Here is a 26038-nt window from a genome sequence, read left to right on the forward strand (position 1 = left end):
AAAGTGATTTACTTCCACATATCCATTTTTGAGATGGTTATTTAAATGTTAACTTTTTGGTTTTGTTTTTTGGTACTGAGGACTGAACCCAGTGATGCTTTATTACTGAACTATATCCCCAGACTTTTTTATTTTAAAAGAGGTCTAAGTTGCTAAGGAAATCCCTAAATTGCCCAGGCTGGCCTCAAACTTTTTTTTCTTTCCACATTTTTTATTGGTGCATTATACTTGTACATAATGATGGGATTTGTTGTTACATATTCATACATGCATACAATATAACAATATAATTTTGGTCTTTAGCTTTCAATCCTTCTACCTCAGCCTCCCAAATTGCCCAGATTACAGGCATGTGACATGATGCATGGCTAACTGTTAGCTTATTTTATAAATGTTTTTGAAGTATTTTTTTAGTTATACTCACATTTAATACAACTAATCTAGTAAAATTTACTTTGTAGATAAAGGACAGTAAAAAAAAAAGATTACATTTTTCGAACACTTGTCATGTGGCAGGTACTGAGCTATATGATTTATTTATATTATCTCATTCAATCCTTACCAGAAAATAGATAATGCTTTCCTAATTTACAGAATAGGAAAAGTGATGCTCTGGGTAGTAGTAAACTGGAAGTGATGGTAATAAAAGTCAGGCCTATGAATTCCACCACCGTGTACTTCTTCCCTTGACCTTACTACTTGGTGCTACCTACTTTCTGACAATGTAACCTTAATATTGAAGACTATTATCTTTAGTCAAATCAATTTTGTGTCATGCAGCTTTTAAAATTTAATCAAAGTATTTTATGAATAAAACAGCTGGAGTTTGAACAGTTCTACTAAAAATGGGATAAAAACATACATATACATATAATAGTTTACCACATATCTTGCACCTATAAATAAAAACAAAATAATAATCTTGCTCAGTTTTTAAAACCACCTAAAGGAGGCAAGTACCTTCAGAGAAGGAAACTCAGACACATAGAAATTAAGCAAATTGCCAAAGGTCCAAGGACTGATCACACGAGGCAGAGCAATTCGTACCCAGGCAGCCCAACTTCAAAGCCTCTCACCCACTGCATAGCACTTGTCTCAAATGGAAGCTAAGACTAAGAAAGCTCCTAAGTATCAGCCTTATTTTAATATTCTACATTTTCTGTAGTTTGAGTATTATTAATTTCCTCAAAACCTAAATATATATACATATATGTACAAATCTTTTATGTGCTAATATATACACAAGTAATGATTGTTCCTGATTTTTATAAATCAGAAAAGAAAGTAAACGACCATGTATACACAAGTAATAAGGCTATTTCCAATTTTTATACATTAGGAAAGAAAACAAGTGACCATGTATCTAGTATTAGGCCACAGGTACAATCTAATTCTGGGCCTTAAACTAAAACATAATATAAACTGGTCTATGAATAAAAGGGAACACTGATAAGAGCTAACTAATTCTTTATTTGTCTAAACCTATAGTTAGGATTTAAATGTTTGTAGCCATTTAAATAATCAATAAAATCTATACAAGATGAACTTTCACTTAAAACAATACCCCAAGCATAAATTTGAGCAAACTGAATACTTGGGAGTTTGATAAACTAAAAAACAAAATAAATCAAACCCTTAAACCTCTAAGATATAGAAGATAGCTCTTACAGGCTGCAAGTAGAGTGAGCAGCAGCAAAGCTATAGAGATTAATGACTACCCCCACAAGCAGGCACGGATATTTGTCACCCAGGACTACAAAGAGAAGAAAGGGCGACATCTGACAAAACAATAGTGAATAGGCTTTGTAAAGCTTTCACAACTTTGATGTGTAAATAATGGGATAAATGCATTCATTGCTCTAAAAACTTGAAATCCTTTTACTTTAAAAAATATATATTTTTTTGAGGAAAAAGCTATTATTAAAAATGTAAAATGATATCTGAACCTTCATCAGTCAAATGATAATTGATATGTAATAAACTATTGCCTGTAATTGTTTTCAAGAACCAGCATAAAAGATATTTGCCTTTAAATTCAGAAGCTAAATCCAGAGATTGCATAAACTTGGACCAGTGCTCTACTCTTGCTCTCCCTTTACTCTGAACATTCTGCTTAAAATAAGACCACATTGACCTTGTACTTGTGTATAAGTACAATATGAAAATCCTTTTCTCTGGTCCAAAAACGCTATTCCTAAGTGGTGACCTATAAATTACTATAAATAAGAATAGACATCCTAGCTTCAGGCCATTTTCCATTGTTTCAATCTGCAACAGAAATGGTTACAAAGCAGATCAGAGTGGCTAAAATTTAAGAAAAACCAGGTAAGCAGGGGCTTCTAAGAGAGACTGGAGTACCTGAGTATCCTTGGCAGGTTCTGCGTCAGAGCTGGCACACCGGTAGAAATAGAAAAGTGCACAAGCAGCAAAACAGAGAGAGACACTAAGATAGCAGAATTAATGACCACCGCCCCGCCAACAAAGCCAAACACAAACAGCAGCATGCATCCAGGACTCATGGCGCTGTGCTGGCATGGTGAAACACCGGAACCAGGAGGCCTACACGGGGGCCAAATGGGTATCTTTGTAATGAGGATCTGTCATTCAGCTGCTGCCACAAAAACAATGCCATCAGCAGCAGCTTTCCACTCGGTCCTGCAGCGGCTCCCAAGTGATGACGTCATTCCGCTCTCCCCACCTAATAACCATAGAGCGGCTGCTCCTACCATTTATGCAGCAACCCAGAGCGACAGCCAGCCTATTAACTATCTTCCTCTCCACTGAGAGTCCTGGCTTAGCTCATTGGATACAATGCCCAGAAATCTACATAATTTATTCACACTCCTACATCAAACAGACGGCTAGCTAACCCCTTCAAACATGCCTGGACCAAAAAGGTCCAATTTAATGAAGAAATTTAAAATTTCAGCATTCTCACAATCAGAAAATTTTAGACCCTGCAAAATCTCCATGAAGAATCATTAACATCAAAATACCTCAACATGCTGCTTATAATAGCATGGCTCATAATTTATCTTTTTAATAATGAAAGCTGTTTCTATTATTCCATGCTATTCTCTCCTATAGCATTCCAACCACCGTGGAGAGCTTTTTGAACCAGTCTAACTATTGTTCCAGGATTAGAGAACACAAAAAACCAGAAACAATCAGATTATTTATTTCGTTTTTTCTCAAGGCAGAATGTCTAACAAAGCTTACCTAATTCTACTATGAGCTGCAGACTCTAGTTGATCACTCCCTGAGAGTTGATGAAGTTTTGTTCTTTCTAAGTGTTCCATATAATTATGGATCATCTATTTAAAGACAGAAAGAAAAAAAATCACAAAATTTAAGACTAATACCTGGAAATAAAAGCATAGTATTATACCAAGGAAAACATTTTTTTTTGTATAATTTTCTTATTTATCAGGTTACCAATTCCATGTTAAAAAAAATGAAGGAAATAAAATTTTTTCATGGCAAAGGAATATGCTAATGTCTATGTTTAAGATGCCAGTGTCCATAGAAGTACCAATATGTTGCGTAACAGGAAAAGAACTTTTTAAATAATAAGTGATGACATTAAGTGAAACAATACTGACATAAGTAATATGAATTGGTATATAGACATTGGGAGGAGGTGATAAGAGACTGCTGATTAAAAATAGATGGCATTTAAGAAACCTATTCACTAAAATGAGAAACAAAACCTGTGAAACTTATACGTTGATCTTTTCCATGTTAAAAGTGATTAATAGCGTAAAGATCATTTCTGTTTAGTTAAACAATTCAAATATTAAATATCAAAATATTTCTGGTTTCTGTAGATTTAGTTGAAAGAAAGCTAAAAAATATTCCTCCGTTTGATAATTTATTGGTCATTACTTAATATAATTATCTATGTTAATAATAGTTTACAAATGAAAAATCAGAACACCATAAGTCTTAGGTAAGAAACCGAATAATAGTAAAGCTGAATATGAAAGTGAACATTTGAAAAATATAAAGTACATAAACTGGCGCTGGTGATGTAACTCAACAGCAAAATGCTTGTCTAACATGGAACAAGCCCTATGTTCAATTCCCAGAACTGCAAAACCAACAACTACCAAAACAACAAATAAAGTACATGAACTGTTAAGAAATTCTAATAGTCTCTTTGATTCTTGATAATCTACCCTTCCACTTTTCAGGATACTAAATCTGAAATTAAGATATTAAAAATGGCAAAAAATTTCAATCATTTACTTATTTATTTTTTAGTTGTCGTTGGACACAATACCCTTGTTTTATTTATTTATTTTTACGAGGTGCTGAGGAGCAAACTCAGGGCCTTGCATGCGCTAGGCAAGTGCTATACCGCTGAGCCACAACCCCAGCCCCTCAAACATTTATTTTTATTGTGAAAATTCTACTTACTATGTAAAAAATTTCAAAATATGTTAATTTTAAGGTGCTAATTATTATCAAATAAGATGTTCTCTGATACATGAAATAAAATAAGTAATTTTATTAAAGCAAATGTAATAAAAAAATGAATCAGAATGTTCCTCAATTAAGACTAGTCCAGGGTTGGGGTTGTAGCTCAGTGGAAGAGTACTTGCCTAGCAGTATGAGGCACTGGGTTCAATCCTCAGCATCACATAAAAACAAACAAAACAAAGGCATTGTGTCCATCTACAACTAAAAAAAAAAAAAAAAGGACCTAGTCCAAACAGAAAATGTCAGAAGCAAAAGACATAGAATCACAGATATGGTATGTGAAAACATTTTAATCTTAAATTTACAAAATTATTTTAAACTTACAGGTTTTCTCTTTACTTCCATTTTAAGAACAATTTTGCAGAAATGCAGCTATTATTTTTGTGTCAGCAAGTCAGAAAAAATGAGCTGTTTTCTTCTTTTATCAGGAAGAACTTTCAGGGGGAAAAAAAACTCTGACAAATAGCTCATTCTAGATTGATAGTTTTGCTTTAAATGCTTAAATAAAGATTTAAATTTTAGTAAATGCTGGATTCTAAACCTTCCTCAAACAACTGACCAAATAATTACAGATATGATATTCTGACATTCCAAAATGATTCAAATAAGGAAATTAACAACCCAAATAAATTAGCATTTACTGAGAAAGACTAACAACAAAATGGTAGCTATCACTTATTAAGCACCAACTACATGTCAGCCAGTACATTTATAGCCATTTTTCATTTAATCCTCACAATATCACAATTCTATAAACTCCAGCTCTGGGTTAAAACAACTTTCCCAAATTGATAAACTGGCTAATGATTAACTGTTTTAAGGACAAATCTCAGGTCTGTTTGACTCAGTCATCTGAGCAGTTAAGCACTGTAAGACTCATGCTATATCTGCCCTTTTAGTTGATTCATTAAGCAAGCAATGAGCCTATTGTCCTTTTTTCCCTCACACCCACATGAAAACCCCACACCCTAAAGCATTCCCTGACGCCTAAAATAATATACACTATATTCCATGAATGCACAAAAAAGTAAAAAAAAATAAACTGTGCTTAAAAATTAAAATTTTAAAATACGGTTTCACTTTAAAAAGTGAGAGGGAGGGTTCGGGATGTGGCTTGGAGGTAGAGCGTGAGCACTGGATTTGATCCTCAGCAACACACAAAATAAAAAATAAAGATATTATGTCCACCTGTAATAATTTTTTTTTTAAGGTGAGAGGGAGGGCAAAACCTGTGCTACTAGATAGAAAAGAGACATGAAAAAGTAAAACAGGGAATGCTTTAGATATTCTACAATTGGGTCCATCAGTCTCATCCCTCCTGGTCGCAACTGCATCTCAATTTTCTCAAGATATCCAAATTAATTCATGTATATTCCTGAGTCAATTCAGCAAATAACAGTTGGAGTCATCAACAAGGAACACTGGAATCCTGGTATGGGATGTGTCCCAACTCCCTTTCCTCAGGATATCTTCACAACAGAGGTTGACTCAGCATTAGCTAAAACCAAAAAGCAAGGTAATAGTGAAGTTTGGGAGACAAGTGACATAGATCCCTATAAACATATTAGTCTTAAGTCTTTCCATATGCAGTCCAAAAATCTCTTAGTTGTTGAGATGTCCTAAAGCAAAGAGGCAAAGAAAAATGTCTGGTATGTTTAGCCTATGAAACTTTATAATTGAAAGTTCAGGCAACAGAATCACACCTGTCTTCAAATTCAGTTACTGATTAGCATGGGATTTTTGACAAATCACTTAAGTCTCTTTCTAAAAAAACTTTAATCTATAAAATAGTGATGGATAATAGTTTGGTCAAAAGATGAAATAAAATGCCAAGGCATGATGGTACATCTAATAATACAAGCAACTTGGGAGGCTGAGGCAGGAGGAATCCAAGTTGGAGGCCAGCCTGGGCAACTCAAAATTTAAAAAAAAAATGTAAAGGGTTGGGGATATAGCACAGTTAACACCCTCTGCGCCCCAGCCTCTCTCTGCATTTAAATATTCCCTGATATGCAAGACCCTCACAGGATTACACAGGGCATGTTTGTGGTCATTAGCTTTAGAGACTACATATGTGGTCCAACTACTTCATAATAACCCTTATTTTTCCTTTGCTGCTCTCCTTAAAGCATGTCTTGAGTAAATTTAATAATTTGCACAAAATTTTGATTTAAGAGCAGTTATTCACATTACAAAAAGAGCAATAGTAGGTTTTCCTTAAAGAGTAAATAATGTGTTTGATAAAAGTACTATTTAAACAACTATTTTGTGCCTGTAAAATGTGTAACCTTCTTTGGAAGCAACGGTGAAAAGGTTACAGATTAAACCCTCCAGACTCCCTTTCCCTGAAGATTTCCAGAATTTACCCTGAAAGGGCACCTAGTTCTTTAAAAAGTTGGAGAGCTATTTATAATTGCTAATTGAATGACATCTCTAGAACAGATGTATAAACACAGAAACTTGTAGGCTAGAGTAGAACAGACCCAAATTTCAAAGCAGCCATGTTGTATGAACAAAGAAAGTCTATCAGAGCAGAAGGCAGTTGTTGCTTTTACTTAAGGAGAGGATCCTCTGAAAAGAGTTATCAGGCAGCAAGGAAAAGCTGCCTTGGTTATTGGACAGGTGTTAATTCTTGACTTGGAAACTAAAGATTTTTTTCAAATTACTTTTTCTTCTTGGACTGTCCTTCGCTGAAGGCATGAAATGGAAAAATTATTGCATCTTTTCATTTGAAGTCAATGTCACTTTTTTCTGTAGTAATAAATCTTCACTTTTATTAAATATAGGGGGGGAAAATAGGAAATTTCACTTGACAGTTAACCCTTCAAGAATGCATATCTTAGACATACTTCAAATACATAATTTAATAATCTTCAATTATTTGTAGGTTAGAATGTTACTTTAAAAAGCATTATTTGCGGGGCTGGAGATGTGGCTCAAGCGGTAGCGCACTCGCCTGGCATGCGTGCGGCCCGGGTTCGATCCTCAGCACCACATACAAACAAGTGTTGTGTCCGCCAAATATTAAAAAATAAATAAATAAAGTCAATTGTTTAAAAAAAAAAAAAGCATTATTTGCCAGGTGGGGTGGTGTCCACCTGTAATCCCAGAAACTCAGGAGGCTGAGGGAGGAGGATCACAAGCTTGAGGTCAGCCCTCAGCAATTAGTGATTTAAAAAAAGTAAAAAATGAAAAGGCCTGGAGATGTAGCTCAGTGGCAAAGCACCCCTGGGTTCAATCCCCAGTTCAGAGAAGGAAAAAAAAAGGCATTATTCATCATTATCAATTTTCTATGATATTTAAGCATGTTCTTCTAAATATAGTTGTAATTACTAACAAGGATAAGCATTATAATACTATGCATAGAACAATGATCAGGCATTAAAAAGAATGGTATAAAGAGAATCAACATAGGCTTTTAACAACCAATGTTTTTAATAACAGCTTTAATATCTACCAAATATTATATTATTAAAAGTGTGGGTATTTTTTTCCATACTGAAAAAGCTCTTGTGTAACCTGTTCCTGCCTTCCCAGAGCTTTATGTATGGTTTCCAGACTTTGGTAGTCAATTTCTTCTCTCAACCACTTGATATCAATTCTGTGACATTTCACATTTTGGGTGGGGCTATAAAATGAAGATAATAAAACCTCACAAAAAAAATAAAAAATAAAAAATAAAAAATAAAATAAAACCTCACCAGACACGGCTTTACAGGAAGAAATTCTAACACTCCCAAGAAACTATCAACTAACATTATTCCAAAGCAAAGAAAATTTTAGTGCAATACGATTTTATGTTCCTTAAAAGCAATAATATAGGTTTCTGCTACAAGCAGGATAGGAAATCACACAAATTAATGAAAAAAATTGGGAGCTAAAGGCTGGAACCAGGGCTAGGACAGTAGCTCAGTGGTAGAGCAGGTATTTATTACTGAGTTCAAGGCCCTGGGCTCAAACTCTAGTATCAGTTAAAAGAAAGTAAGAGACTAGAATCATCTGAATCATGGGAAAGACAAGATTAGATGAAGAAAAAGAAATAAAATTTTTAGTGTAACAAATATTGCACAGACTACGAAAATTCTATTTATCTACATATGTGAATCCTAGACTGACCATGATAAACAAAAACAATTTTCACATTGAAATAAAAACAACAAAAAAATGCTACATATAAAAAACTGACAGAGAATCATAAAAAGAATATTTTAAAGCCCTCAAGTACATTTTCTAATTTGTTTTGGAGAGATTATGTAACTAAACTGTTTATTTAAAATACTGAAAACTCATGCAAAAAAAACTTTTTTAGAATCATTTTAACTTAACATTTTTAATGTTTAGGTTGTCATGAATCTAATGTAACAAAATTACCTTATACTGGATTATAAATGTAGAGATCCTTACCAATAATTTACCAATGCATCATTTTCAAACTGGTAACAAATTGATTTTCTCTTCTCAGTATCATATAATCTTTTTACTACATGCACATAAGTTTTTGCTTAGTCAGCCAAGGAAACAAGTGTTAGAACTGTCTTAAATAACTAAATTATTCTGTGGCATGCTAATGCACTACTTGAAAAGTTAATTCCAGGTTTTAAAAAAATGAAAAGCAAAGCAGATGTTTGGTATATGCCACATGACATTTAATGTTTTCTAGAAATAACCCCTGCCAGATTATTCTGATTTTCAAAGAAAAATTAAAACATGCTTTCTAAGTTCTATTTCTTTGTCTCCACATAAGCACAGTAAGAACAGCCCAGAAACCCACCTCAGTGTGTCTTTGATGTAATGCATTATATTCCTTCTTCAGTTCTGCTTCTCTTTCTTCAAGTCTGCTAACTGAAATTAAGATACATACACTTAATCAAAACCAAATACAAGAAATTTACTTGAAAATGTCTGTCTTAAAAATGTGGAATGGATTATCCATAATGCTTATTGGCAACTTTAAGACTCAGTGCTCCATATGAAATTCTGTACAAAGCAGCGACCTCATTTCATCATCTTTAATAAATAAAACTTTCAGAGATGGAGAATCAGGGGGGAAAAATTAACAGATTGGTTCTGTTACATATGTTTATTAGTTCATTCTTCTAAATAGATTTTTATTTTGTTTCTGGTACTGGGGGTTGAACCCAGAGCCTCTTTGCCACTGACCCCAGTCCTTTTTACTTTTTAGTTTTTATTTTGAGGTAGTTGTCCCATCCTCCTGCAGTAGCGTCCTGAGTTGCTGGGATGACAGGTGTGTGCCACCACACCCAGCTTTTGAATAGTTGTTGTGGTTTGGTTTTTTTTTGTGGTTGTTGTTTTGTTTTGTTTTTGTTTTTTCAAAAACAAACTTCCTTAAGGAAGTTTTGACCAGCAGTGAGGGCCCAAATCATTGATTCTTATGTTTTATAGTAGTATTCAAGGTCCTTTTCAGCACTATCGTGAAAGTATCTTCTAAGTACTCTGCTCCACAAGTCTTCTCAATTTAAGGGAATTATCTTCTTTTATTTAGCTCCCTCTGCTGATGGATTTTGTGAGTGACACTGATACGGAATAGCACAGAATAAAACTTACAATATTAAAACAAAAAAGAAAGCTTTAGAGCCTGAAATAAAGAATATCAGAGCAGGATATTGGGAAAGAATGATTGATAGAAAAGAAGAATGATTGAGAAGAGGTGAAGTCCAAGTAAGACAACAAAGAAATTATAATACTCATGACAGATGGTGGGCTGGGGATGTGGCTCAAGTGGTAGCGCGCTCGCCTGGCATGCGTGCGGCCTGGGTTCGATTCTCACCACCACGTACAAACAAAGATGTTGTGTCTGCTGATAACTAAAAAATAAATATTAAAAAATTCTCTCTCTCTCTCTCTCTCTCTCTCTCTCTCTCTTTCCCTCTCCTCTCTCTCTCTTTAAAAAATAAATAAATAAATAAATAAAAGCAATTTCTTTAAAAAAAAAAAAAAGACAGATGGTAATGAGAGTGTTCTAGACACTAATACCATAGAGAAAGAAACACAGAACCATGCTGCTGGTGAGGCAAATGGAAGAGGTCACAATGGCTAAGGAGCTGTGGGAGATAGTTACTCATCCTTGTGAATCAATATTTTCTTGATAATATACAACCAAAACAAAAACTTGGTGCTAAGGCTAAAATGAAATCCATTTATCATCCATAAACTTCAATTTCAAATTTGTGTTCATTAGCAAAGGCTTATTATTCTTGTCAGCTAACTTGTTATAACACAAATACATTTATATCATCATTATTATTGCTAACATTATAGACTTTTACATATATTTTATTTATATATATATATATATATATATATATAAATATATATATATATATAAATTACATTATAGACTACTTATCATGTCCTAACTGTAAGTAAACTAACTTATTGAAGTCTGACATTAACCTTATGATAAAAATATCATCATTATATTCAGTTTGGAACTAAGGAAACTGAGACAAATAGTGACAAAGGTGATTACTTTATAACAGGAGTCTTGTCCAGAATCTCTATTCTTAATTACCATACTATAGAGAATCTCAGCAAACACTCCTTTTAATCTGTTTTATATATTGGAATATACTCTTAATATTTCCCTGAAGGAAGGGCAAAAGCTTCAAACAAAAAACTCCCTGTTCTTGTGGAAATAACCAATTATACATCAAACTGTCAAGCAAAAACACATACTCAATTTTATTAAACATCAGGGAGAAGCACACATTATGATTTGGATGTGATTTGTCCCCCAAGAATTCACGTGTGGAAGCTTTGTTCCCAGGTGAAAACTAGTGAAAAGCCTTTGGGTCACTGGGATGGCTGCCCTTGGAGGAAATTAAGGCAGCTCTCATAGGACCCCTAAGTTTTCATGAGAGCAAGTTGTTATACTAGAGGACCTGACCCCTGAATCTCTCTCTGGCTTCTTGTTCTAAACACACTCCTGCCACAGTGACACCATCTGTCATTAGGCTTCACCAGAGGCTGAACCAATCCTCTTCTCCCCCACTGCTCAATATTGGACTTTGAACTTCCAGAACTGTAAACCCTTTCCTTGTAGTTAGCTTTCCTCAGGTATTTTGTGATAGTAATGAAAAACAGAATAATACATTAAAAGCAAACATTGGATAAAATAAATATAATTCACAAGCGCTGATGAAAATATAGAACAAGTCCAACTTTCATATACTATAATGGGGAGTATTAACTGGTATACACAACCTGAAAACTTTTTTGCAAAACTTAATAAAGTAGAATGTTTGTCAATTCTATGACAAAACAGTATCACTGCTAGGAAGTACACATACGTATCCATCCAAAAGCATTTAAATGTTCAAAGAAGCATTATCCATAATCAACCTGGAAACAATATAACTATCCATGAATAGCATAAGGAATATTCATGTACTGGAATAGATGGAAAATGAACAAATTATCTCCCACACACATCATGGATGAATATCACAAGCAAGATGTTGAGAGAAGCAGAAATCAAAGAATATAAAATTCGAAGATACACAAAACTAAAGTATTAGAAATCAGGATAGCAGTTACCTTTGGGGAGGAGTTAGTCTCTCGACCATGAATTTATTATGTATGTATAGACCCACCCTCCCCCAGTTCAAACATAATATGTATCCAATAACACAGGCGCTTTCCTTGGCTTGAATATTCATTAAGTTCATTACCCATTATGCTATGAGTTTAACACGTAGCACAGAATTTAAACAGACTACCTGGAATCATCATAAACATATTGTGCTCCAGGAGTAGTGGCATATGCCTGTAATCCCAGTGACTCAGGAGGCTAAGGCAAGAGGACTGCAAATTCCTGTCTCAATTAACAAATAAAAAGGACTGGTTGGTGGCAGAATGCCCTTGGATTCAATCCATAGTACCACAAAAACAAATATAACCAAGTTGTATTTTTCTGATTTCAGGATTCACAGGTAGACAGCAATAGTATTACCAAATTAGAGAAAATATAAAAGGAAACAAAGATGGGTAAGGAAAGATAAACTAGAATTATTTTGTTAAAGGTCATGTTGGTAATTTCTATAAGTAATATGTATATCCTTTGATAATATGTTCTTATTTATCCTACAGATATTTACACTTATGCCCAAAGATATGAAAATGAAGACCTACTGTAACATATCTTATAATGACCTCCAAATTGGAATAACAACCAAATTTGCCATTAGAAGGTTGATCATGAAAATTATGGAAGTCATACAGTATCAATATCATGCAGTGGATTTCCTACTTATTTACCACATGACCACAAGTAAATTAACCTCCCTGGGTCTCAGTTTCCTTGAGCAGTTAACAGTATATCAGAATTGATATTAAGGGCTGGGGTTCTAGCTCAGTGATAGAGGGCATGCCTAGCACATGTGAGGCACTGGGTTCGATCCTCAGCACCATATAAAAATAAATAAAATAAAGATATTGTGTCCAACTACAACTAAAAAATATTTTTTTAAAAAAGAATTGATATTAGGTTAATATTTGAAAAGGACAGTCAACTGTGCCTGGCACAGTTGTGTTTTTCAAATGAAATACAATAATTAAAGATGCCCTCAAAAGAAATGCATTGTATCTATATATACTGACATGGGATGCTGTTAAGAACTGAACAGAAGGGTGTTTAATATATATTGTAGAAAATTTAAAAAACAAAATACAAAGCCACTAAAATGTCCACAAAACACTAGCTCTTTTCCACACTCTTCTTACTCAAATAAAAATTTTCCCACCTATTCTTTTGCTCCTTTCTTACTCTCATATCACATGTTCAATCTATAAACAAATTCCTTCCATTCTACCTTCAAAATTAATTCCTTCCATTCTACCTTCAAAATTAATCTAGAATCTGACTCACTTCCCTCCCCCACTTTTTTTTTTTTTAACCACCTCTGACAAACTTCCATCATGGTCCAAGATATGATCTCTTAATTAGATCATTGCAATTATATACTATCTAGTAGCTCAGCTTAGTCACTGTTTCAGTATATTCTCAAAAAAGTCTGGGTGGAATTGGAAAGTGACTGACTACCTTAAAACCCTTCAATGGTTTCCTGTCAAGTTTAAAAGTATGTTGGGGGTGGGGCATTCTTACAATGGTCTACAAACAATGGTCTACAAGATTCATGTCAAGTTACTCAGACCACCCTACCCTTGTCCCTAACCCCATACAAAACTTTGATGTCATTACCTAGGCGTTATGAACTGGATTGTGCCTTCATCCCATAATTTCATCATGGGTGAAAGCCTTAATTCCCAATGTGATTGTGTTTGGGAGTAAAACCTAAAGGATGTAATTGAAGTTAAATGAGGTCATGACAGTGGGGCATTAATCCAACAGGATTCATGTCCTTATAAGAAGAAGAGACACCAGAACTCTTTCTCAACCTAGAAAGACAAAAGTCATGTTGGGACACAGAAGACTTCTACCTGGCAACCTAGGTGAAGGGCCTCAGGAAAATCCAAACCTGCTTGTAGCTTGATCTTGGATTCCAACCTCAATTGTGAGAAATAAATTTCTGCTACTTCAACTATCCAGCTTATGGTAATTTGGTATGACAGCTTTAGCTTATTAATATATCAACTAAAAACCATTAAGCAAGCCTCAGAGAAGCTTTCATACAAAGTGTTTGTTAAGTAACTTTGTCAGGGAACAGGGTCTATATCTTACAGAAACAGGTCATAGTTTTATCCTAGCTTACTCATCAATGGTCTGCATAGCTTTGTTGCAATGGACCACTTAGCAAGACTATGGGAAAGAAGAAATAAAACCTCAATATATCACTATTTTTTGGATTTCCAATATTTATTTGAATGAACATGACCATTGTTGAGACCGGCTTGGGTTTATCTACAAAAATTCCTTGACGTTCTATTAATCAATTTATTCTCCTTAAACATTTTAGATTATCCCTATCTATAATTCCTTCAGTCTCCATTCACAGCTTTCTAATCCATTAGATTTACCTTCTACTTAGTTTATTCCCATTTGGCAACATATTTTTACTTTTGCCCCCAAAATAATATTTGATACAGTATCAACCCATTCTCTAACCACCTTGAAGACAAAGTTTTTATACTTATTAATCTCATAAATGATCTGTAAATATTATTTCTTGGCAAGGAATTTATCACACACAAAAAGGACATTTAGCACATGCAAACTACATGGAATTATACACATCTCGTTCCCTATCTGTTGTTTTTAAACAGACTTTATTTTTGGAATGGTTTTAGTTCACAGCAAAATTGAGCAAAAATACAGATACTTCCCATGTGCCCACTACCCTTTGCTCCACACAAACACAACATCCCAAGTGAGAGTGGTACATTTATTATAATCAATGAACCTACAATGACACATCATCACCCAAAGTACATCATTTACATTAGGTTTTACTCTTGGTATTACGCATCCTGGGTTCGGAAAAATGTACAGCGACATATACCCACCTTTAAAGTATCATGCAAACATACAAAGTAGGTTCCCTACTTTTAAAAATTCTCTGTGCTCCACCTATTCATCTTCTCCTACCTATCACCAATCCTCAACAATCACTGATTTTTTTTTTTTTTTTACTGTCTCTGTAGTTTTGCCTTTTCTACATGGTATATAATTGAAATCATATCATAGACTTTTCAAATTGGCTTCTTTCACTTAGTAATAAGCATTTGAGGTTACTCTATGTCTTTTTGTGATTTGATAGATCATTTCATTTTAGCACTGAATAATGTTCCATGGTATAGATTCCCATGGCCTATCCTGTTATTTTCATATGAGCCAAAAGTCTTGAAATTACAAGCCTTAGAAATCACCATTTCTTTTTTTTTTTAAATTAATTTTTATTGTTGGTTGTTCAAAACATTACATAGTTCTTGATATATCATATTTCACACTTTGATTCAAGTGGGATATGAACTCCCATTTTTACCCCGTATACAGATTGCAGAATCACATCAGTTGCACCTCCATTGATTTACATATTGCCATTCTGGTGTCTGTTGTATTCTGCTGCCTTTCCTATCCTCTACTATCCCCCCTCCCCCCCCTCTTCTCTCTCTACCCCCTCTACTGTAATTCATTTCTCCCCCTTATATTTTCCCCCCTTTCCCCTCACTTCCTCTTGTATGTAATTTTGTATACCCCTGAGGGTCTCCTTCCATTTCCATGCAATTCCCTTTCTCTCTCCCTTTCCCTCCCACCTCTCATCCCTGTTTAATGTTAATCTTCTTCTCATGCTCTTCGTCCCTACTCTGTTCTTAGTTACTCTCCTTATATCAAAGAATTTGGCATTTGTTTTTAAGGGATTGGCTAGCTTCACTTAGCATAATCTGCTCTAATGCCATCCATTTCCCTGCAAATTCTATGATTTTGTCATTTTTTAATGCAGAGTAATACTCCATTGTGTATAAATGCCACATTTTTTTTATCCATTCGTCTACTGAAGGGCATCTAGGTTGGTTCCACAGTCTTGCTATTGTGAATTGTGCTGCTATGAACATGGATGTAGCAGTGTCCCTATAGTGTGCTTTTTTTAGGTCTTTAGGGAATAGACCGAGTAGGGGAATAGCTGGGTCAAATGGTGGTTCCCATTCCGAGCTTTCCAAGAAATCTCCATACTGTTTTCCAAATTGGCCGCACCAATTTGCAGTCCCACCAGCAATGTACAAGTGAACCCTTTTCCCCACATCCTTGCCAGCACTTGTTGTTGTTTGACTTCCTAATGGCTGCCAATCTTACTGGAATGAGATGGTATCTTAGGGTGGTTTTGATTTGCATTTCTCTGACTGCTAGAGATGGAGAAATCACCATTTCTAAGCACAAAAGTTATATTCTTAATTCAGAAAAGTTGTATTTTAAGATATTTTCAACTAGTACTGTGTATGTTGAAAATCTGTATAACAGATGATATCCATGTTTTCAATGCAAAATAAATCATAACTACACTTAAGCCAAGCTCTGTTTTAGTTTTTTTATACAAATACATTTTTCCTATTACACTAGTTAATAGCAGGCAAAATACTGAATTTTGCATCATCTTAAATAAAAACAATTTTCCTGGTTAAAAATGTCTAAATAAATTAGATTTAAATCTAATCAGCTTGTCTAGCAAAGTATATCATCTACTTGTATCTTCCCCTCCAATCCAGTACAAGAGTAAATTATAGCCTACTGACCTCACCTAGTTACTTGAGATCTTTTACTAATTTACTTGTCTGTCACATTAAACAGAAAGTTTATCATTTTACATAGTTATACTCAAATGTATCACTGATAACTAATCATACAAATCAAAACAAGAAGATTAATAATATATTACCCCCATTATTATTATGTAACCACACAGCTTTATAGAGAAAGTTCAAACATTAGTTTATCTACTTCCCCATTTATGAACAAGGCAATAAACAAGTCAGGATACCAAGGGGAAATCCAAGGAATATGTTCCCAAAGTAGTTGTCCATTACATTTAACTGCAAAAGTTAGGCTTTCACACAGCTAAATTAGAGTTTTGGTTATTTCTGGCTGTGAGACCAGCAGGATATACAGGCAATTCAAAGTAGTGAGGACTAGGCATGGCAACATGCCTATAATTAATTCCAGGGGCTGCAGTGGCTGAGGCAGGATTGCACGTTCAAAGCCAGCCTCAGCAACTTAGTAAGACCCTAAGCTAACTTAGCAAAACCACATCTCAAAATTAAAAAAATATATATATAAAAAAGGGCTGGGATGTGACTCAATGGTTAACCATCCCTGGGTTCAATACCTGGTACCAATAAATGGGCAGGGGGTGGGTGGGCAGTGAAGGATCACAAATACATATAATTCAGTGCTAAAAAAGAAATGTAGTACCAATGCATAATACAATATGAATGAACTTTATGCTGAATGAAAGAAGTGGTCACAAAAGACTCTCTATTGTACAAGATTCTGTACGAACTATCTGGGTTATATAAGTCCACAGAAACCAAAAGTAGACTAGTGGTCATCAGGGAGTCGGGGAAGCAGGGAAGTGCTAATAGAGAGAATGCTAATAGGTATGGAGTTTCCTTTTGGGGTGATGAAAATGTTCTTGTATTAATAGTGGTGATCATACAACTTTGCAAATATATTAAAAACTTCTGAGTTGTACACTCTATGTGGTGGATCTTATTATATTCTAATTAGATTTCAATTTAGAAGAGTAATGACTAACTTAACCCTTAACACAAACATCAGAAAATTTATCTCCTAATTTAATAATAACCTATCTTTTAAAGAAAAAAGAAGGAAAAACAAACAATAAGGGAATGAAATCTCAACATTTAGTAATGTTGACTAAATTAATGAATATGCAATGATAGGTTTTTTGTTTGTGGGATTTTTTGCAGTGTTGGGGATAGAATTCAGGCAAGTGCTCTATCATTAACTCATATTCCCAGCCTGCAATTAAGAGTTTCAAAGCAATGATAAAATCAAACCATAGGAACCTTAGGTTATTTTTTAAAAATAATTGTTACATTTTCTTTAAAAGTTCCTCTTTCTGAGGCCAGTGCTATGGCTCAGTTGTAGAGTGCTCATCTAGCATGGATGAGGCACTGGGTTCAATCCTCAGTACCACATAAAAATAAATGAATAAAATAAAGGTATTATGTCTAACTACAACTAAGAAAAAATATATATAATTTTTAAAAAGGGGTGGGGGTAGACAACTTGCCTAGCAAGTTCAAGACCCTGGATTGAATCCATAGTACCACCCCCCCCTAAAAAAATTATCAGACTGTATATAATTTTCATAATTTGTCTGCTAAAACAACCAGAGTTAGCTTAATATATATCAGCTTATAAACATTTATGAGGACATTATTCATTTAATGTCCTCATAAAAGATGTCATCCAAGGTACATTATTACCCCATTACACTTAAGAGTAGTGTCTATAGTCAGGTGTGGTGGCACACACCTGTAATCCCAGCAGCTCAGGAGGCTGAGGCAGGACGATCAAGAGTTCAAAGCCAGCCTCAGCAATTTAGTGAGGCCCCAAGTAACTCAGTGAGAAGCTGATTCTAAATGAATACAAAAAAAAAAGCTGGGTATGTGGTCCAGTGGTTAAGTGCCCCTTGATTCATTCCCCAGTACCAAAAAAAAAGACTAGTGTTTATGTCTGTTATGCTGAATGACTTTCTTTTTAAAAAAAAAAAATCTTATTGGTTCTTTTTAGTTTTACGCGACAGTAGACTGTATTGTGACATACTATATGTAGTATAACTTCCCATTCTTGTGGTTGTACATGATGTGAAGTTACATTCGTCCTATACTGAATGACTTTCTGAATGCTATTCTGGCAATTATTCTCTCCTCCCTAACACAACAATTACCTAGATCTGTACTGTGATCTAAATATTATCTTTTTAGGTATATACAGTACCAATCATATAAAGATCATAAAATATTATCCTATAACCGATTATATAATACAAAAATTATGTATTATATATACACACATGCCGACTGAGATTATATAATACACTAAGATCATATAGTACAAATTCAGAAGCTCTCAATCTTTTCTGAAAATAACTCAGTACAAAAACATATCCAATAAATTCAGTTTACTAAGGTTTAAGTCATGTGAGATGGTACAAACATTTTTGAAAAGTACCTTTTAGCACAGGGAAGAGCCATCTCAAGAGTCCTGAATGCCACTAAGGAAACAGTAAAGGAAAAAGGAGAGAAAAAAGAAGGGAAGGGCAGAGCAGAAAAGTAAAGTCAAGTCCTTGGTCAAGGACTATAGATATCCCAGAAGCCTCAAGTACCATAAAGTTAACCAATGCTGTTATATTAAAGTTAACCAATATTGTTATATTACTTCTGAAATGTATTGCAAGTTCATTTCTTGTTTAACAGTTCCCATGTGAACCCAAACTTCAAAATAATCTCAGGAAAAATCCTAAAATCTTATCTTCTTGCACATCAAAACAAGCTACAACCTGCCATTAACTGGCAATAAACAAGTTTCTGTTTATCCTACCTATTCCAAAACAAAAGATAACCAATCTGCATTTTTTTTTTAATCTGCTAATTTTCTAGGGAGGGAAAAAAAATGAAATCATGATACCTAAAAGGAAAAAAGTAGGAGGACAAGAAAAAAATAATCAAAACTCTTCCCCCTTATAATAGCTAATTGAGACACTTTAGCCTCAATTTGAATGCTCTTTCTTTCCATCTTTCCAAAAAGCAAGAGGATGTGATTAAGGCAGGAAGAGCCACCTGCTCTGCAGGCTCAAAATCAGAGCTTACCTCCTTAGATTGATGGCCTTTGCCAAGTTTGGAACACCTTCCATCTCTGTTGTCTTCTGCCCCATCAGACTGCTGATAGGCCTATGGGGGGAAGAAAGAGAAACAGACCTGCTAGAATGCCATATCCAACTCATTATTTGCCTTCCCAAATGGAATCATTAGTTCTTACTATTCATGGAAGGCAGATAATCCAACTATCTGTTACTGGACCTCAGAAGATTGACTTTGGTCTTTCAGAAATTCTCCTTGAATAATTTACCATTGAAAGTCCCCCAAAATAAGCAAGAATCAAATGCTGACTTCAGAGCAAACAAATCTAAGACAACCACATCAAACAGTAATATAAACCTCTCCTCTACCAACTAAGTCCTTCACCATGTCTTTAAATCTCAACTTTTCAGGCAGAAAAATTAATCAATAACATTGTGAAAAATTATAAATATTTTAAAGTGCTCATGAATCAATGATCACATACTGAAAATAGAGTGGAATAACTTCAAAGAATTCCTGGGGATAGGGACTTCTAACAATCTGACACAGTCATGCTTTGAAGATGTCACCTAAGCCATCCACAACAGAAAACTGACTAGCTCTCCTACCTAAAGATTCTATGTAGGGAAAGGCCATGCTTTACTTTAGCACATATTCCTGTGTATTCCTCTATGGTCAAGAAATACTTCCTCATTACCAACAAAAACCAACAAATTCATTTCTTCTAATTTAACCCTCTGAGATTACAGAAACCCAGCTTGGCATCTTTCTTATCTACCATCCCTTTTTATGTTTGAAGAAGAAACTAATTCATTTTTTTTTTTTTTTCTGTTCTCTAAGCCCAACTACCAGAAAACCTTTAGTCCTAACTCAGAGAATTAATTTTCTGGGTTAGCTCTAGTTCTACATATTAATTATAAACTACAATGGTAAGGTTCTCAGTAGACAACACTAGACTACAAAAGTGGAAGAGTGTAAATACAAATAATTAAACATAAAACAGAGCAGAAGACCACAGTATTACCTATGAAGCAGAAGTAATAAAAATTACTATTTGCATAAATTATCTTATGTCTGCTTTTCTGCTTTCCCTCTTATACATAGACACTTAAAAAAAAAACAACAGAAAACAAATAAATGAAAAAAAAAACAGTCCTTAAACAAAACTTAATTCAATTCAGATATTCTTTTTTTTTTTTTTTTTTGGTATTGGGAGTTGAACTCAACCACTAAGTGATATCACCAGCCCTTTTTTAGATTTTTATTTAGAGACGGAGTCTTTGCTGAGTTACTTTGGGCCTTGCTAAGTTGCTGAGGCTGGCTTTGAACACAGATCCTTCTGCCTCAGTATGCTGAGTCACTGGGATTACTGAACCCAGGGCCCCATGCATGGTTCTCAAGTGCTCTACCACTAAGCTACAACTTCCAGCCCTTTTTAATATTTTATTTTCATACAAGATCTCCCTAAGTTGCCCAGACTGGCCCCAAACTTTTGATCCTCCTGCCTCAGCTTCCTGAATAGAGACTTCCAGGCAAGCACTACCATAGCCTGTGGAAGAACAATTTAAATATGGTAACCAGGTAAGTTCAAACCAGTAGTTACAAAGTTTGTTCTGAGTTTCTGGATAGCTAAAATAGAAAATAAAATAGCCATTAAATAATTTTGTCTTTTTTGGTTCTAGGGATCAAACCCAGGGACACTTTACCCCTGAGCTACAACCCAGTCAATTTTTTGTTGTTGTTGTTGTTTTTAATTTTGAGACAGGACCTTGCTAAGTTGTTGAGGTTGGCCTCAAACTTGCAATCTTCCTGCCTCAGCCTCCCAAGTAGCTGGGATTACAGGCGTGTACAACCATGTGCAGTTGACTGTTAAATAATTTTTATTAGAGAAAGAAGGCAGCATTGTTCCTCAGGAAAAATAATAATTGTTAATAGATGGCATTCCTTTTGGATGTTCAATATGTGCAGACATAGAAACGATAAAGATTATGCAACAAATACTTACAAAAAATTAAGGAAAGATACAAATTTATACATACACTCCAACTGCAGTGATTTAAAAACATGATATATGTGGAATAAAGACTAGGCCATACACATAACATGCCCCAACCAAAAAATAAACTATGATTTCTTTCACTAGAAGGACCATATCATATTCCTTTGTATAACAAACATACCACAACCAATGTGGAATGCTAGGCATACTGCAGTAGTTTATATTTAAATGTAAAAATTAAAATATTTTTTATTTTAAAATATTAAAATATTTTTTCTAGTTGTAAGTGGACACAATACCTTTATTTTATTTATTTTTATGTGCTGCTGAGGATTGAACGCAGTGCCTCACCCATGCTAGGCAAGCACTCTACCTCTGAGCTACAACCAGCCCTTACTTTTTTTTTTTTGGGGGGGGGGAGGGGGCACTGGGAATTGAACTCAGGGGGCACTCAACCACTGAGCCCCGGACCCAGCCCCATTTTGGATTTTATTTAGAGACAGGGTCTCACTGAGTTGTTTAATGCCTTGCTTTTGCTGAGGCTGCCTTTGAACTCAAGATCCTCCTGTCTCAGCCTCCCAAGCCACTAGGATTACAAGTGCGCACCACAGCAACCTGCCACATTTTTAACTGTGTAAAAAAGCCTATATTTATCTGACGGACTTAAGATAATATTTGGCTTACAAGATAGAAATACTAAATAAACGACAGAAATGAATATAAAAAGTATTTTTTGACAAAGGACTCCTTACTGTCACACTATGAATGGCAAAGTTCATTAGCTAAAAAGCACCAAACTGGACTTTATAAATTCACAACTTCCTTATTGCAAACCATCAATATACGTTGAAATGTATACCACATATACACTTCAGATTCTTATTTAAGACTCACAAGATGCTAATTACCAATATTGTTTTGTTACTCCCAGATAAGGAATAATATACACCATTTTTTGAGATGCTTTATTCATAATGGAACAAAATAAAAAATATTTCTTATTAGTTCAATTTTTAAAAACAGAACAGAAATCTCCAAAATCAAACATTACCACAAAATTGTCATAAGATTTTTTATAAATTCAATTACTCAACAATGTTATTATATCATACCACAACCAAATTCCACACTTCAAAAGCTGTAAAATGTGGCCTTTAATTCAGTTCCTCTTTCTTTTTATTTTTCTTGCTTCTCAAATAGCTAAAACTGCAACCAAAATTTTTCCGTTTTAATGCAGGAAGTAGTTTTCAGAACAGAACTTGAGTTCTATTATGGCTATGTTTTAAAAGAGATATATGCCCTAAAACATTCATCAGTTGACATGCTCGGTCTTCTAAAATTAAAGACTCTAACACATTGTACATATATAAATACGGAAACTAGACAAAGTACAGTTGTCATATGGCACTCAATAAATGGTACTAAAGAGAAAAAAACTACCTACCTACTCCTTCTTTCCTATAGGTACCACCAACTGTAATTTCAGAGGCCCTGAAATTATGATCCATGAGGTGAGGCTGTAATGAGTTGTAAGTTAAATTAAATATTGGGCTATAATTATTTTAACAAAAATCACTATATTTTTCTTAAAACAATTAATAGTAGACTTTTTAAAAACTAGCCAAAATAGTGTGTTTACTATTATACAAAACATTACACTATTGGAGCAGTGGCTTGAGAGTCTGATGTGGGAGGACCACTTGAGCACAGACGTAAAAGGCCAGTCTGGGCAACACAGTGAGACCCATCTCAAAAGAAAGAAAAAAAATTATGAGGCTGTGACAAAGCATTTGCCAAGCATGTGTAAGGCTCTAGGTTCAATCACTGGCACCACACACACACACAAAAAGATGAATATAAAAAGAATACATTCTGGGCTGGGGATGTAGCTCAAGCGGTAACGGGCTCGCCTGGCATATGTGGGGCGCTGGGTTTGATCCTCAGCACCACATAAGATGTTGTGTCCACCAAAAACTGAAAAATAAATATTAAAAAATTCTGTCTCTCTCTCTCTTCTCTCTCAAAAAAAAATATTCTGACATACATCTACTGAAATTTGTTTCATCTTCTAAAAAGCAATTATTCACTGAGCATGTTGACACGTGTCTATTATTATGACTACTCTAGAGCTGAAGCAGAATTTTAAGTTAGAGCCCGACCTGGGCAATTTAGCCAGGCCCTTCCTCAAAGATGTAGCTCACAGAGTATTCTTGGATTTAATCCTACCTACCCCAAAAAGCACTTATTCCAAGGCCTATGTTTCCAGTAGCATATGGCATTAATGATATAAATGATTATTTTCTACCACTGTCCAAAAAATTAGGGAGTTTGATTCATATTGGAGATTTCTGTAAGGAAAAAAATAGTCAAATATTTTCCAAAAATAGGTGGGGTTATATTTAAATGTAACAAGATAAAGACTAGGGGGAAAAGTTCAATGTATATACTTAGATTTCATAGCCCCAGTTAAGGATTAGAGGAAAATAGAAGAAAGTGAGAGAAAAACAATTAGAAAACACAAAAAGACTCCAAGATCTCAAAAGCAGAGGGAATAAGTTCCAAAGTATTAATAATAGAGAACTCATTTACAGCCTCACTTGGTGAATCAAAAAATTTAGTTATATAAACCCTACATCTGAATGGTCAATTTTACTTAACCAAAGTTGTATGTTCTTTATTATTTTTTTATATTTATTTAAGTTTTTTTAGGTGGACACAATATATTTAAAATTTTTATGTGGTGCTAAGGATCGAACCCAGTGCCTCACGCATGCCAGGTGAGCACACTACCACTTAAGCCACATCCCCAGCCCCTCTTTAATTTTTATTTGGACACCAAGATAAATTTCAAAATGGGATAGAGACTCACTGGATAAATTTGTGGGAAGATATATTAATAAGAAAAATAAAGTTTTCAGATCAAATTAAACTCAAGACCTGATTCAATATTTAATATAGAATTTATTCCTTCCTTCCCTAGAGTATTATCAATTTTAAAAGGCACCTAATTTTTAAAAATGTCTTTGAATTACAATAAAAACATGATAATGCTTTTTGGAAAGAATAAAGGAAAAAATAGTCAAATATTTTCCAAAATAGGTGGGATTATATTTAAATGTAACAAGATAAAGACTTAGGGGAAAAGTTCAATGTACATACTTAGATTTACGTACTTAGGATACAACAGAATGTGATGATTTCCAAAAAGCTGAATGTGCCTCACTAGACTGGACACTGAGATAAATAATTCTCCTAAATTGACTATTTACCTTAGTTAAAGAAACTGGGGTTTGTTTTTTTTTTATTCTTATTAGAAGGAACAGAAAATAAATTTTTAAATCTTAGAATCAAAAAGCTGATATGCCCATGAACAAATGAGTATTCTCATTCCATTTACTTTTGTTTAAAAAAAAAAAAAAAGCAGCAGTATTTTCTCTGAATGTGACAGACATTTTACGGTACTGTGACATAAAAAATGCAATTTCAATAAAAGGTGATTCTTCCTCTTTCTTTCCACACAAGCAGATTACTTAATGCATACATGGATTTTAAATAAGGAATTTCTTTCCAAGTCAAAAGAAAAATGTCTACCGAAAACTTGGCACTTTTTAGAAATCAAGAAAAAATTTAATATTTTAAACAAATGAAAATTAGATTGACTCTGCCAATTGTGCCTTTAATGTTTGGTTCTAAAAATACTATCTAATTCCCAATATGAAAATGAGAATTAAAACATTATCTTTTTTTAAATATATTTTTTAGATGTTGATGGACCTTTATTTTATTCATTTATTTATATGTGGTGCTAAGAATTGAACCCAGTACCTCACACATGCTAGGCAAGTGCTCTACCACTGAGCCACAACCCCAACTCCTAAAACATTATCTTCGCTAGCTAAATTTTCTTTTTTGGGGCTGGGGATGTGGCTCAAGGGGTAGCGCGCTCGCCTGGCATGCGTGCGGCCCAGGTTCGATCCTCAGCACCACATACAGACAAAGATGTTGTGTCCGCCAAATACTAAAAAATAAATATTAAAAAAAAAATTCTCTCTCTCCTCTCTCCCACTCTTTCTTTAAAAAAAAAAAAAAAATTTCTTTTTTGTTAGAGAACACTCAACCCTTATAATGTTGCAAAAGCTTGCATTTGCCACAAGACAGTTTTTCCAGATGAGTGGTCCACAGTAATGTGACTCCAGTTATGTAAAAGTGTATGCACCAAGTAGTCTATGTAGAACCTAGAATAGAATCATAGCAGTT

At 34.3% G+C, this 26038-nt stretch overlaps 1 protein-coding gene across 4 annotated transcripts in view; it reads right to left on the minus strand.

Annotated features, from left to right (window-relative positions):
* The window catches only part of Spag9 (sperm associated antigen 9), a 130443-nt gene that overhangs the window by 79327 nt on the left and 25078 nt on the right, over positions 1-26038 (minus strand). For all 4 annotated transcript variants that reach the window (XM_076871020.1, XM_076871019.1, XM_076871018.1 and 1 more), the window contains exons 3-4: positions 9254-9324; positions 3220-3314 (exon numbers count right to left, since the gene is read on the minus strand). In XM_076871020.1, the coding sequence (XP_076727135.1) occupies positions 3220-3314; positions 9254-9324 (166 nt within the window). The remainder of the gene's footprint in view (positions 1-3219; positions 3315-9253; positions 9325-26038) is intronic.

Source organism: Callospermophilus lateralis, chromosome 11 (genome assembly GCF_048772815.1).
Source record: "Callospermophilus lateralis isolate mCalLat2 chromosome 11, mCalLat2.hap1, whole genome shotgun sequence".
NCBI lineage: Eukaryota > Metazoa > Chordata > Mammalia > Rodentia > Sciuridae > Callospermophilus > Callospermophilus lateralis.